At 43.0% G+C, this 14029-nt stretch overlaps 1 protein-coding gene across 2 annotated transcripts in view; it reads right to left on the reverse strand.

The window, feature by feature from the left end:
* ARHGAP19 (Rho GTPase activating protein 19) overlaps nucleotides 1–9866 on the reverse strand; it is a 61829-nt gene extending 51963 nt beyond the window's left edge. For both annotated transcript variants that reach the window (XM_039230255.1, XM_039230254.1), the window contains exon 1: nucleotides 9810–9866. In XM_039230255.1, the coding sequence (XP_039086186.1) occupies nucleotides 9810–9865 (56 nt within the window). In that variant the 5' untranslated portion in view covers nucleotide 9866. The remainder of the gene's footprint in view (nucleotides 1–9809) is intronic.
* Nucleotides 9867–14029: the final 4163 nt, after the last annotated feature.

Here is a 14029-nt window from a genome sequence, read left to right on the forward strand (position 1 = left end):
TTTTCTTACAAATGTGAACTTCTGGTCAGTCAAATGCACCAATCACAGCACACAGCATGCAGCCTTGTTTCTTCACCTCCACTCAGCTCGGTGATTGTCACTGTTCCACATTATTCAAAGGCTCATTTAAAAAAATAACAAAACTCTCAGCCTTAATGCTGTGTTATGCCAAATAACTGATGCTGACATTAAAGCTAAATTCAGGATAAAAGAGTATTACTCTGTAAGTATAACTAAAAACTACACTTGTTCAAAAGATTCATGTGCAATACCTAGACCTAGAACAAGGCCAAAAAAAATTACTATACGTTAGACCTTGACAGAAATGCAATTAACTCTTATAAAATTATATAGATTTCAAGATCATCACAAACACCAGTTTCTAAAGCCTCATATATAACTGCCTACCAGAAAGTGCACGTAAAAAGACAGGGCAATCCAAAAACAGCTCGTTCAAAGACACACATTGTTTGAACTGAAAGGAAAGTAACCATAAAACAAGACACCCTCTGGGATCTCTGCAAGCTTGAAACTGCGAAAATCAATAACCTAATACGAATACTTTAAACATCAGCAGGCCTCAAAAAAATAAAATATAGATAAGCAATAGTTATTAGGTTAAATATAATTTAACAGTCTTGGGGTGCCTGGGGAGCTCAGCCCATTGAGCATCCAACTTCAGTTCAGGTCATAATCTCACAGTTTGTGAGTTCAAGCCCCACATCAGGCTCTCTGTGGTCAGCACAGAGCCCACTTTGGATCCTCTGCCCCGCTCTCTCTCTGCCCCTTCCCCATTGATTCTATCTCAAAATGAATAAATAAACTTAAAAAAATATATACAATTCAACAGTCTTGTTCCAGGTTCTTTATTCCAGGAAACAGTCATTCCACCTGGAAAGCATATAGACTTTTATAAGCTTACATGCAAATAAGTGTGTCAGTGCAAATTTAACCACCCATCAGTCTCTTTTCCTCTCTGATGTGTTTCTGTCCCTCCTCATTCATTCAGATCCTACCCAGTATCTCATACTCTCCTATAAAAGTTTTAGGAAGTGCTACAACAAGGGAGGCATAGCATTGGAGTGAGACGATTCTCCACATATGCCAGTTATTGATTTCATGCCTCTCACCCATCCATGCCTACTCTGCAAAAATAGAGCTGGAGCCCTTAAATATATTTTCTTCTCCGGGCACCTGGATGGCTCAGTTGGTTAAGTATCCAACTCTTGATTTCCACTCAGGTTATGATCTCAGGGTTCGTGGTTTGAGCCCCGTAGTGTGGAGCCTGCTTGGGATTCTCCCTCTCTGGCCCTCCCCGCTTGCAAGCTCTCTCTCAAAATAAATTTATTTATTTAAAGCTTGTTTATTTCCTTCTCCAGCTGGCACGACAATGAGTATGATTAACAAAGAGGGCTAGGGCGACACTGCAGGAGGAAGAGCCTTTCCCTCCCCCCCCGCCCCGTTCCAGGGTTCCAGGGCACTGCCCCAGGCAGGCTCCTGCAGCATGCACAGCTCCTCCAGTCCCCAGATCTCACAGCACAGGCAGCTTCTCCAGTGACGGCCTCCAACAGTCCACGGCACTCAGAAGCACCCACCATCCAGTGGCTTCCTAGGAACGCTTTCCCCAGAACCTTAAAGGGTGAATTTCTAGCAGGTTCTATAAGGCGAATTTCCAACAAGTTCCACCACAACAGCTTTTCTGCCATTCAATGTGAACCATAGCCATGCCTTAAACGAAGTGTGGACCTCTTCCCTGTACGTTCTATCTCAGCCCTAAGGATTACAATGGATTCTTTTTTTTTTTTAATCAAGGTATAACTGGCAAAAAAAATTGCAAGATATTAAAATGTACATGACAACTCAATATATATAAACTGATTCTGATATCTACTATTTATATAATCTTTAGAGATCTCTTTACTTACTAGCCAATCCCTGTTACTCCAATCCCACCATAGTTAGCAATTCTTTATATTAAGCACTTTTTTTTCCAATTACTGTATAGTTTCTGTGTCCTAATTAAACTTCAACTGATATATCAGGTAAAACTAGCAAACCATCAGCATAAAATACATGGGCTCTGGCATTTCTAGAAAAAAAAGCCCATCCTAAAAAATTATTAATAAAAGTGTAGTTAAGAGACGGGGCGCCTGGGTGGCTTAGTCAGTTAAGTGTCCGACTTTCGCTTAGGTCATGATCTCACGATTCGTGGGTTCGAGCCCCGTGTCGGGCTCTGTGCTGACTGCCAGCTCAGAGCCTGGAGCCTGTTTCAGTCTGTGACTCCCTCTCTCTCTGACCCTCCCCTGCTCACGCTCTCTCTCTCTCTCTCTCTCCTAGAAATAAATAAAAATATTAAAAAAAAAAAAAAGTGTAGTTAAGAGAATTCATACAAGGTAACCAGAGGGTATCTTCAAGAAGAAAATGAGATCATTGCTGCTAAAAAATAATAATAATAAAAAGCATTAATATAATCAACTGTAATGTATCCCTCCCAAAGATAAAATGAGGCAAACTGGTGTACGTAATTTGTATATTCTTCATGCAAATTACCAACTTTCCATTTAGCAATAGGCTTCTTACGAGCCTGAATGGAGTCAGCCTCCTCAAACCCACCTAATGGATAAAACAGTGTCTGGACTCGCAAAAACAAAAACAGACTGCCACTCTCAGATGACCACATAACCAACCGGCAACCTTTATCTTTAACACGTGTTAATCTCACAAACTCTCCAAAGGTCAGAAGCAAAGAAAAGTAAGCCACTTTTTTTTTTTTTTTTTTAAAGAGAGAGACAGTGGGAGCAAGGGAGGGTCAGAGAGAGAGGGAGATACAGAATCTGAAACAGGCTCCAGGCTCTGAGCTAGCTGTCAGCACAGAGCCTGACGCGGGGCTCGAACCCACGAACCGTGAGATCATGACCTGAGCCAAAGTCAGCGACCCAACCAACTAAGCCACCCAGACACCCCAAAAGTAAGCCACTTTTATGTGGATTAATCTTAAAATTCTATTTCTTCTTCCCCTTTCCTTCCACCAAAACTGGCCTTACCTATAAATATAATGATCAAACCCTCTAAGCCAGGTACTTGATAAAAATATAAAATAAAATGATTCAAATTCAAGAAAGACCACTGCAGCGGGTCTGGGTGGCTCAGTCAGTTAAGTGTCCAACTCTTGATCTCAGCTCACGTCATGATCTCAGTTCATGGGGTCAAGCCCCGAGTCAGGCTCTGAGCTGACAGTGTGAAGCCTACTTGGGATTCTCTCTCTTCCTCTCTCTCTGTCCCCCTGCTTACTCGCACTCTCTCCCTCAAAATAAATACAATTTTAAAATGAAAAAAAAAAAAAAACCACTAAAGAATCTATTCCTGTGCTTGCTTTAGCAGCACATATGCTAAAATTGAAGAATCTATTCCTCAGTACCCTTCAGACAGGATTTTTTTCTAATGTTTATTTATTATAGAGACAGAAAGAGAAAACACAAGTAGGGGAGGGGCAGAGAGAGGGGGGACAGAGGATCTGAAGCAGACTCCACACTGTCAGAGTAGAGACTGTCACAGGGCTCAAACTCATGAACCGTGAGATCACGCCCTGAGCCAAAGTCCAGAGGCTCAGCTAACTGAGCCACCCAGGTGTTCCTCTTCAGATGGGATTTGACAGCACAAATACAAAAGTGGATTCAGATATTTAAATCATGTTTTCCCACTTGTGCATGTGAGAACAGGCGAGTCTTCCAAAGATCAGTAAACGTTCAATCTTTCACTTTTCTTTCTTTTTTTTCTAGCTATCATTTTTCTTGAAGGGCCACACTGCTGTCTTATCAAAGGAAGAACAATATAACAAAAAAGTCATCAGGAAATTATGTGATGAGCAACCAATATTCCACTCTCTATGATATATGTAAATTAGCAGAATACAGGACTCTCCCCACCTATAGGACTTTCCTTACCCTCCAAAAACAATTCCAAAACAGAATGCAACCATCTGTAGTCTGTTCCTAAGCTTCCTGCTATTCCTAAATTATAGGAAAAGGCTTGGGCCCCAAAACTTGGACACTGCTGGCTTATTAGCTGCTGTCACCAACTTATGACAAATGTTATCACTACCACAGCTTGTTATGCTTCCCTCCAACCCTGAATGTTCCCATTTGCTTTCCAGGTTCACAGCAGGTTTCTTTTTCTCCCATGAATTTTAGGGTTAAAAAGCCTGTGACTCTTCGTTATCAATTTCCCCTCTTCATCTAATAATCACACTTTTATTTATATCTTTTCAGTTCAAAAAGTACTGAACTGGGCACCAAGGTGACTCAGTCAAGCATCTGACTTCACCTCAGGTCATGATCTCACGATTTGTGAGTTCCAAGTCCCACATTGGATGAGCTCAACCTCTGCATCAGGTAAGCTTGTGCCCCGCTTCAGGTAAGCCCCACTTCTCTCTCTCTCTCCCCTCTTTCTGTCCCTCCCTCCCTCTCTCCCTCTTGGGATTCTCTCTCTGCCCCTCTCTCACTTGTGTGCACTCATGCTCTCTCTCTCTCTCTCTCTCAAAAAAAGAAGAAAAAGGGGCACCTGGGTGGCTTAGTCGGTTAAGCGTCCGACTTTCGCTTAGGTCATGATCTCGCGGTTCGTGGGTTCGAGCCCCGCGTCGGGCTCTGTGCTGACTGCCAGCTCAGAGCCTGGAGCCTGTTTCAGTCTGTGACTCCCTCTCTCTCTGACCCTCCCCTGCTCACACTGTCTCTCTCTCTCTCTCCTAGAAATAAATAAAACATTAAAAAATATTTAAAAAAAAAAAAAAAAAGAAGAAAAAAATACTGAACTGCATTTCCCTACTGCCAATTATGTGGGTAGATGGCTATAATTCCTTTCCTGCTTTAGCTTTTTCTTTCTTTGGCCTTTGAAAGTCTTAACTATTTTTATATTGCTATTGGTAGACTGGATAGCTTCTATTTATGGACTCCCCTTTAGAACTGCTCACTTAAGAGTAACTGGAAGGTAGGGGAGCTGACTGAGTGGCTCAATCAGTTGAGCATCTTACTTTGGCTCAGGTCATGATCTCACCACTTGTGAGTTCGAGCCCTGCATTTGGCTCTGTGTTGACAGCCCAGAGCCTGAAACCTGCTTCAGATTCTGTGTCTCCCTCTCTCTGCCCTTCCCTCAACTGGCACTCTGTCTCTCTCTCAAATGTAAATAAACATTAAAATTTTTAAAAAGGGGGGGGGAGGGGCGCCTGGGTGGCTCAGTCAGTTAAGTGTCCGACTTCGGTTCAGGTCATGATCTCACGGTTCATGGGTTCAAGCCCCACGTTGGGCTCTGTACTGACAGCTAGCTCAGAGCCTGGAGCCTGCTTCAGATTCTGTCTCCCTCTCTCTCTCTGACCCTCCCCTGCTCACACTGTCTCTATCTCTCTCTCAAAAGTAAATAAAACATTGAAAAAAATTTTTTTTCATTTAAAAAAAGAAGAGTAACTTGAAAGTATAACTAAAGTGAGTTAAATTTTAAAGCATCATTCCATCTGATGAAAGCCAGAAATGGAGGGTAAAGGGTATTTACCATCAACAGGTCAAAACAATTCTTTACAGGCAGAGCAATTTTTTCTCATTTAATTTTTTGATTAAAACAATTTAAAGCATTTCTAATTATTAGGAGTAGGCTTAAAACATGATGAAGAAATAGAAAAAGAACTAGATAGTTGGTTTTTTTTTTAATCGTTAGTTATCTTTGGGAGACAGAGAGACAGAGTGCAAACAGGGGAGGGGCAGAGAGAGAGGGAGACACAGAATCTGAAGCAGGCTCCAGGCTCTGAGCTGTCAGCACAGAGCCCAACACAGGGCTCAAACCCATGATGCATGGGATCGTGACCTGGGCTAACGTCAGACATTTAACCAACTGAGCCACCCAGAGCCCTCGAAAGTTAGATAGTTCTTAATGGACAATACTTTCCTCTTCTTTATAGAATAAATACAAGGGGCCACACAACCAATAGAACATTAGACTAACATCTGCAGGGAAAAAAATTAATTGCATGGTATTTATCACCACCAGGTAATATTTTATGTCTTAGAAATGACCCAGGCACCTGGGTGACTCAGTCAGTAAGCATCTGACTCTTGATTTCAACTCAGGTCATGATCTCAGTTCCTGAGATCAAGCCCTGCATCAGGCTCTGCATTGACAGCGTGGAGCCTACTTGGGATTCTTTCTCTCCCTCTCTCTCTCTGCCCCTCCCCCACACAAGCACACACACACATATTCTCTCTCAAAATAAACTTAAAAAAAAAAAGGAAATGACTATTATTCATTCATTATTGACCACCTACACAAAGCTAAGCACTGGCAACATGTAATAAAAATAAACACGTGGGGGCACCTGGGTGGCTCAGTCAGTTAAGCGTCTGACTTCGGCTCAGGTCATGATCCCTCAGTTCAGGAGTTCGAGCCCCATGTCAGGCTCTGAGTGTCAGGCTCTGTGCTGACAGCTCAGAGCCTGGAGCCTGCTTTAGAATCTGTGTCTCCCTCTCTCTCTACCCCTCCCCTGCTCACACGCTATCTTTCTCTCTCTCAAAAATAAACATTAAAGAAAATTTTAATAAATATAAATAAATAAACATGTGTCCTGCCCTCCAAAAGCCTTACAGAAACCTGAATTCTTACAATAGGAAATTGATTAAAGTTTCAAATTCAAATAAGATCCAGTAAATACCTGTTGATCATGTAACTAAAACTGGCACTTAAACCTTAAATTCAAGTGGCAACATCCTTTAAAGGAATTCAAACTACTCCTGCTATACACTAATATTTTGTCTCTGGGTTTTCATCACAATTCAAGATTTTATTTTTTTTTTAATTTGTTTTTTTAATGTTTTTTTAATTTATTTTAGGAGAGAGAGAGAGAGAGACAGCATGAGCAGGGGAGGGTCAGAGAGGGAGTCACAGACTGAAACAGGCTCCAGGCTCTGAGCTGGCAGTCAGCACAGAGCCCGACGCGGGGCTCGAACCCACGAACAGCAAGATCATGACCTAAGCGAAAGTCGGACGCTTAACCGACTAAGCCACCCAGGCGCCCCACAATTCAAGATTTTAAAGCAGGATGAGAGATGAGCTAATCGAATTCATCAATCCCCTCAACAGTTTCTAGGCAAAAATGATCAACCATTTATAGACACCTCCAAGAGTGAAAAACTCTTCCCTGTTCTTAAGATATTAACACACTCAACCACTTCTATCTCGGCTAGGGAAGGAGTCCAGTGCCCATTCATAAACCCAACTTCCCAAGACTCGGAATCTCTTATTCAATATAAATGACACCAAGAGACACCAAAGTATTTACACTTTACACTGAGGCAATGTGAATAAGTTCACTCTCCTAAATTCTAATATATACATAATCAGTTGAAACAACTAAGGTCTCAAGGCTGTGGCAAGACCACCTAGAAATTCTTTCTGGGAAAAGCTACCTTCTGGTGTCCCTGTAGAAATTATGATTTCTTAAACTGCAGATCCCTCTAATCTGTCTTTTAGTTCTACCAGGAAAAAGAAAATCTATCACATAACAAATGCTTATTACCTGCTAGGCTCAGTGCTAAGCATTTTTTTTTTTTCTTAATGTTTATTTCTTTTTGAGAGAGACACAGCGTGAGTTGGGAGGGGCAGAGAGAGAGAGACACAGAATCTGAAGCAGGCTCCAGGCTCTGAGCTGTCAGCACAGAGCCTGACATGGGGCTCAAACTCTGCAAGTATGAGATCATGACCTGAACTGAAGTCAGACGCTTAACCAACTGAGCCACCCAAGGCACCCCAATGCTAAGCACTTTAAAAGGATTGTCTAATTTAATCCTGACATTCTCTGGGGTGAACATCATTATGCCCATTTATAAATAAAGAAATTGAAGCTGAGAGAGGCTAAAAAATTGGCTGAGTATTTTATTCTTTTTGTTGTTATTTATTGTAAATGGGATTGTTTACCTAATTTCCTTTTCAGATAGCTCACTGTTAATATATAAAATGCAAGTAATCTTTGTATGTTGATTTTGTATCCTGCAACTTTATTAAATTTATTAGTTCTAACAGTTTGTTAATCTTTAGCATTTTTTACATATATGAGATCATGTTGTGGGCAAACAAATGATTTTAGTTTTTCCTTTCCAATTTAGAAGACTTTTTATTAATGTTTTGTTTTTGTTTTTTGAGAGAGAGAGAGAGACAGCATGAGCAGGGGAGGGTCAGAGAGAGAGAGAGATACAGAATCTGAAACAGGCTCCAGGCTCTGAGCTGTCAGCACAAAGTCCGACGAGGGGCTCAAACCCACGAACCGTGAGATTATGACCTGAGCCGAAGTCAGACACTTAACCAACTGAGCCACCCAGGCACCCCTAGAAGCCTTTTTAATACCTTTTCTTGCCTAACTGCTCTGGCTAGGACTATGTGCCTAGTTCCTTATCACAATAGGTTATCACCTCACACCTGTCAGGATGGCTATTACAAAAAAAAAAAAAAGACAAGTGTTGAGAGTATAGAGAAACTGGAACCTTTCTGCACTGTTGACAGGAATGCAAAATGATGCAGGTGCTATGGAAAACAGTATGGACGTTCCTCAAAAAAATTAAAAATAGAACTACCAAATGACCCAGCAATCCCCTTTCTGAGTATTTATCCAAAAGTATTGAAATCAGGATCTCGAAGAATTACTAGCACTCTCACGGTCACTGAGGCACGATTAGCAATCACTAAGGTATGGAACAACTTAAATGTCCATGGACAGATGAATGAAATAGCCAAATGTGGTATATACGCAGAATGGAATGTTACTCAGCTTTTAGAAAGAAGAAAATTCTGCAATAGGTGACAACACGGATGACCCTTGCAGACATGCTAAGTGACATAAGCCAGTTACAGGAAGACAATTGATTCCACTTCTATATAGGAGGTATTTATGAGGCATCTAAAAGATTCAAATTCATAGAATGAAAGAGTAGAATGGTGGTTGCCAGAGGCTGGGAGGGGGGCAATGGGGAGTCACTAATTAACAGGCATCAAGTTCCAGTTAAGCAAGATGAATAAGCTCTTGAGATCTGCTGTATAACACTGTACCTATAGTCAACAACGTTGTCTCATGCACGTAAAACTGTGCTAAGCGGGGGCGCCTGTGTGGCTCAGTCGGTTCAGCAGCTGACTTCGCTCAGGTCACGATCTCACGGTTAGTGAGTTGGGGCCCCTGCACAGGGCTCTTGGTCAATGTGCAGCCACTTGGGATCCTCTGTCCCCCTCTCTCTGCCCCTCCCCGCCCTCAAAAATAAACATTAAAAAAATATTTTTTGCTAAGAGGATAGGCTTCATGTTAAGTATTCTAAACACAACAAAAATTTTTTTATTTAATTGGCCCAAGAACTCAAACCCATTTCTGACAACTCCAACTGCTGTTTCGACTTTACCGCATAAACTGCCTGAAAGCAGATGAGAAGGTACTAAGAGCTCTCTCCCGGCACTGTGTGACGTTAGGGAATTCGCTTAACAGCTCTGGGCTTGAGTTTCCTCACCAAGATGAGTCAGTCTCAGCCCAAAAGTAAGCAGAGTTGCCACCACCAACCGGTCAGCCTGCAGCCGACGCTGCGGACCGACCTCCGGAGGGCATCAGCGGGACCGAGGAGAGGACTGGCTGGATCCGGCTCCCGGACCAGACCGCAGGCGTGAAGGTGCGAAACGTCGTTGGAGGAAACAACAAAGCGTAGCCCCGCTGGGTCACCATGACCCAAAGGAAAAGCGTCAGTACGACCAGCCCTTGGCCTCGTTTCCAAGGAAGCTGGACCAAGAACTCGGCTCACCTCCGGCGGGAATCGCTGGCTGGCACCTCCCCTTCACTCCGCGCCTCTGTCGCCATCTTAGTCAGCAAACTTTGCTTTCACCGCCCCCCATCTCCGGCTCCGCCCCCCAGCCTTTGGATTGGCTAAGATGTTTCCCCCTCTTCCATGCGATTGGATGACTTTACCGCCCCTCCTCAACCTAAACAGTTTCATAATATTATTGGTCTATTCAAATAGCTAACGGTCATTGGTCACCCCCCCCCCCAAGCCCTGTCGGAAAAGAAAGGATCCCAGAGGAGACTCCGCCCCGAGACCTGCTGGGGGTTGTAGTTTCTCGTTGTGATTAGCCCTTCGGATTCCACCTACTTTTTAAGGTTCAAGTCAGAAGTCGCCATCCGACGCTCAAATTATTTCCTGATGTGTAAATCTCATAATCATATAGCTGTCGAATATGAAATTGACTGTAAGTTAATTCTCTAAAATGCAAGATTCGAAAATAATAATAATAATAATAATAATAAAATGCAAGATTGTTTTCTGTCCTGACACAGAGATGCCTAGAAAGGTAGTTACAGTGCGCAACCAAGAAGTACTAAGCTATTACATTGCGTTCACAGCCCGCTTTTTTCAGACAGTCACATAGCATAGCCGTGGGTCACTTCTGCTTCTTCCTACACTCTCCCTTCCGGCTTCCCAGAGAACCCACAGACTTTACCTCTCTGGTCTGAAACATGGAACCAAAAGCTGCATAACTTTGTCCCCGACTGAGCTTTAATGCTTTAATGCTCAGTGATAGAAATAATCACAATTCTGCTTGCCCTCCCTGCCTCATGGGCTTCCGGTGAGGATTAAGGGAGGCAACAGATGTGAGAATATTGTAAACTTAAAGCATTGGTTTTTTTTCTGTACTGTTTCACTGTGCAGGATTTTTCTAGGGATGTTTTTCCTGGGGGTCCTTTAGACATCCTTTCATGTGAGGTTCCTGCCAGCATGCTCCTCTTTCACTAACCTCTACCCACACGTGTTTCAGTTTCTCAACAAACTCTTCCTGTCTCAGGCCTTTGCACTTGTTGCTTTTGCTGGCTGTCCCATTTTTCACATTATTATTGGTCAGGTCTCAGCTCTAACGTCAGTGGTTGGGATGGCTTCCGTGACCCCCACTGTATTAAATCAGTTTACTAACTACACTTTAACAGAGCACTCTATACTCATCCTTCATAGCTTTTATAACCACTCAAAATTATGTAGTTGTTTGTGTGACTATTTATTTCCTGTAAAGGTTGCCAACTAGACTTCCTACCACACATGCACAGAGACTACATCTATGCACAGCATCAACTGACTGACTGATTGGATTCAATGGATGCTCTCACGAAGGAGCAATGTTCGCAACTTTAAAGTATCAGTGCAACAACCAGATAGAATACCACACAACTCTGTTTCTGGTTTATCTGTTTTGATGACCTTTTTATACAAAGTCCTTAATGTCAGGAGAAATACAGCCCAGTATAAGAGCATGGACTCGAGCCAGTAAGCCTGCTTTGAAATCCTAGCTCCGTTGTTTCTAACTATGACCCAGACAACTTACTTAACTTTCTGATTCCATTTCCTCCTCTGGAAAATGAGGATAATAATTCACAGAGCAATGTGGTGAAGATTTAAATGAGATCATCTTTGAAAAGCTGCTTGGCAGCACAGCGTCTGGCATATACTGAGACTAGATATATGGTCAAGGTAATGCGATGAATGTTAAGAATGCCAGGCATTTCTCAGATAATACTTCTATCTCCACTGCTGTCTGATAAGACCATACATTACTTACAGTTACAGTTTAATCGGTTACCTGGAGAGGAGAGTGTTTCTCCTCGAAACCAACTATTCCTCTCTAAATTTGGATTGAAGGTAAGTATTGCTGCTGAGTGCTATAAAAGTACTCCCCAGCCGACAAGCCTGCCCGGCTTCTGCAAGGGTGCCACGGCTCCCCTGAAATCCTCCTTCCTCAGTCTAGGTGCTGATTCCCAGCCTGGTGATAAGCATAGCTGTAGGCAGGTATTCATGAAAAGTTCAGAAAGTCATCTTGTTGCCAACAGTCTGGCTGAACAGAAGGTCATGGAAAAGTGGCCCCAGACCTCAAGGAGTTACAGACTGGTAGAGATCAAATGAACACACATCAGTCACATACAACAGAAGGCAGGTTAGAATTACAGAGGACTATATCTTAAAGCAGAGAAAAGACTCCTAGGAATTCAGAAGTATGGAGAAGGGAAGAAGGCCAGGGCTCCAAAGGAGACACAAATGTCACCGCACCTCCATCTGCCCACCCCCAACAAACTTCAAGCCTCTTTTTTATATTGTTTAATTACATAAATAATACACACATGAAGATATTCCCCTTGTTAAAAAAATTTAAATAATACAGATAAAATCTCCCTCGTCAACCACCCCTACATTCTAGTCCCTCCTCTAAGAAACTACTATTTTCAGTTTAATATATGTTCTTCCAGATCTTTTTCCATACAGTACATTCATTCAGAAACCATTTATCGAGGGGCATCTGGGTGGCTCAGTCAGTTAAGCATACAACTTCAGCTCAGGTCATGATCTCGTGGTTCATGAGTTCAAGTTCTATGTCGGGCTCCGTGCTAACAGCTCAGAGCTGGAACCTGCTTCAGATTCTTTCTCACTCTCTCTCTGCCCCTCCCCCACTCACCGTCTGTCTGTTTCTCTCTCTCTCTCAAAAATAAACATTTAAAATATATATATTTATCAAATACCTACTATGTGATAGGTCCTGTTCTAGGCCTGGAAATATAAGTGTGAACAAAGCAAAGTCCTTCTCTTAAGGCATTTCTTTCCTTTTTTTTTTTTTTAGGTTATATTTTTTAGTGATCTTTACACCCAGCATGGGCCTCAATTTTACAACCCCCAGATCAAGAGTCACATGCTCTACCAACTGAGCCAGGCTTCCTTTAATTTTTAGATAAACTGTGATATATTGTACATATTATCCTTAGAAGTGCATCTTGGAGATCTATGTCAGGACACATAGATTTGTCACTACCATTTTGAACTGCTGTGTAGTATTCCACCTTACAGATGTTCCCTGGTTTATTCAATCCGCCTCCTCCAGACGTGAAATAGGTTTATGTCAATCTGGATCGCAAGCACTGGAAAGTGACTTTGGCTAACAGAAACTGGATTTGTTGTAAGGATACTAGGTTGAAGAGCTGGCAGGAAGGAAGGGGGCTAGGGAGCCAAAATTACAACCAAGTTCACACCATTCACTGCAGCTTGACTCAGCACATTCACCCCTCCGCTGATTTCTCATCTGTCCTTAGGTCTCCCCATCACTCCCTGGAGAGAAGGGGTCATGAGTGAAAACATCTGATTGGCTAGGCCAAGGTCCCGTGCCTTTACCTTTCTGCCTGGAGGAGAGCCCTACTCCCACCAAAGTTCTCCCAGTGGGGAATTACCCACTAAGGCGGGGGGTGGGGGGCAGGGTGTTAAAGGACAAATGTATGCTACAAATCACTCCCAATTTTCTTGTTTCCTGGGACGCCTGTTTATTGGGGGTTGGGGCAAAGTTTAACCATTCAGTCTCCTTCAGACACACCCAAGACTCACACATTATTCTATATGGCAAAAAAAGAAATGATCTCCAGCTTTGCCGTGGAATCCTCTTCAAGACTGGCCACAGGACGAGTGGAGGCAGGAACTCAATGGGGTGAAGAGAAGAAGAACCAATTCTGTGCAGCTAAAAACAACCCAGGTCAGGGCTGGAACCCCAGGGGAATAACTCGGGGTCATTTTCCCCAGCCAGGAAAACAAGCTGGGAAACAGCCAGGTCACGGGCAAAAGGCTGGCAGAGAGAAACACTGGAAGCACATTCAGTCACGGAGCATTTGTGATTGGGACTTACCATCTGTCAAGCACTGAGCTCAGCACTGAGCACTGAGTCATGAATCCTACCTCAGAAAGTTCAGACTGTAGCTGAGGGCAACAGGGCCAGGCGGTCTGGGCTTCAACAGAGGCGAGGAACAAACCTCTCTGAAAGCCTGAAGGTATCGCAGGCAGCCAGGCCTGACGCAGGGGTTGGATCTGAGGGAGGCTTGGAGTGGTCCTGAGTCCTGCCGGGTTAGTTTAAAGTACTAAAAACTGACCAAATCTTTCCGAATTGGAATCTTTCTGGCCCTCTAATCAAAAACATCCAGACCTCAGGTCAGGAGGCCCCAAGTGCTGAT

The sequence above is a fragment of the Hyaena hyaena genome, unplaced genomic scaffold (genome assembly GCF_003009895.1).
Source record: "Hyaena hyaena isolate Hyena2069 unplaced genomic scaffold, ASM300989v1 scaffold_44, whole genome shotgun sequence".
Lineage (NCBI taxonomy): Eukaryota > Metazoa > Chordata > Mammalia > Carnivora > Hyaenidae > Hyaena > Hyaena hyaena.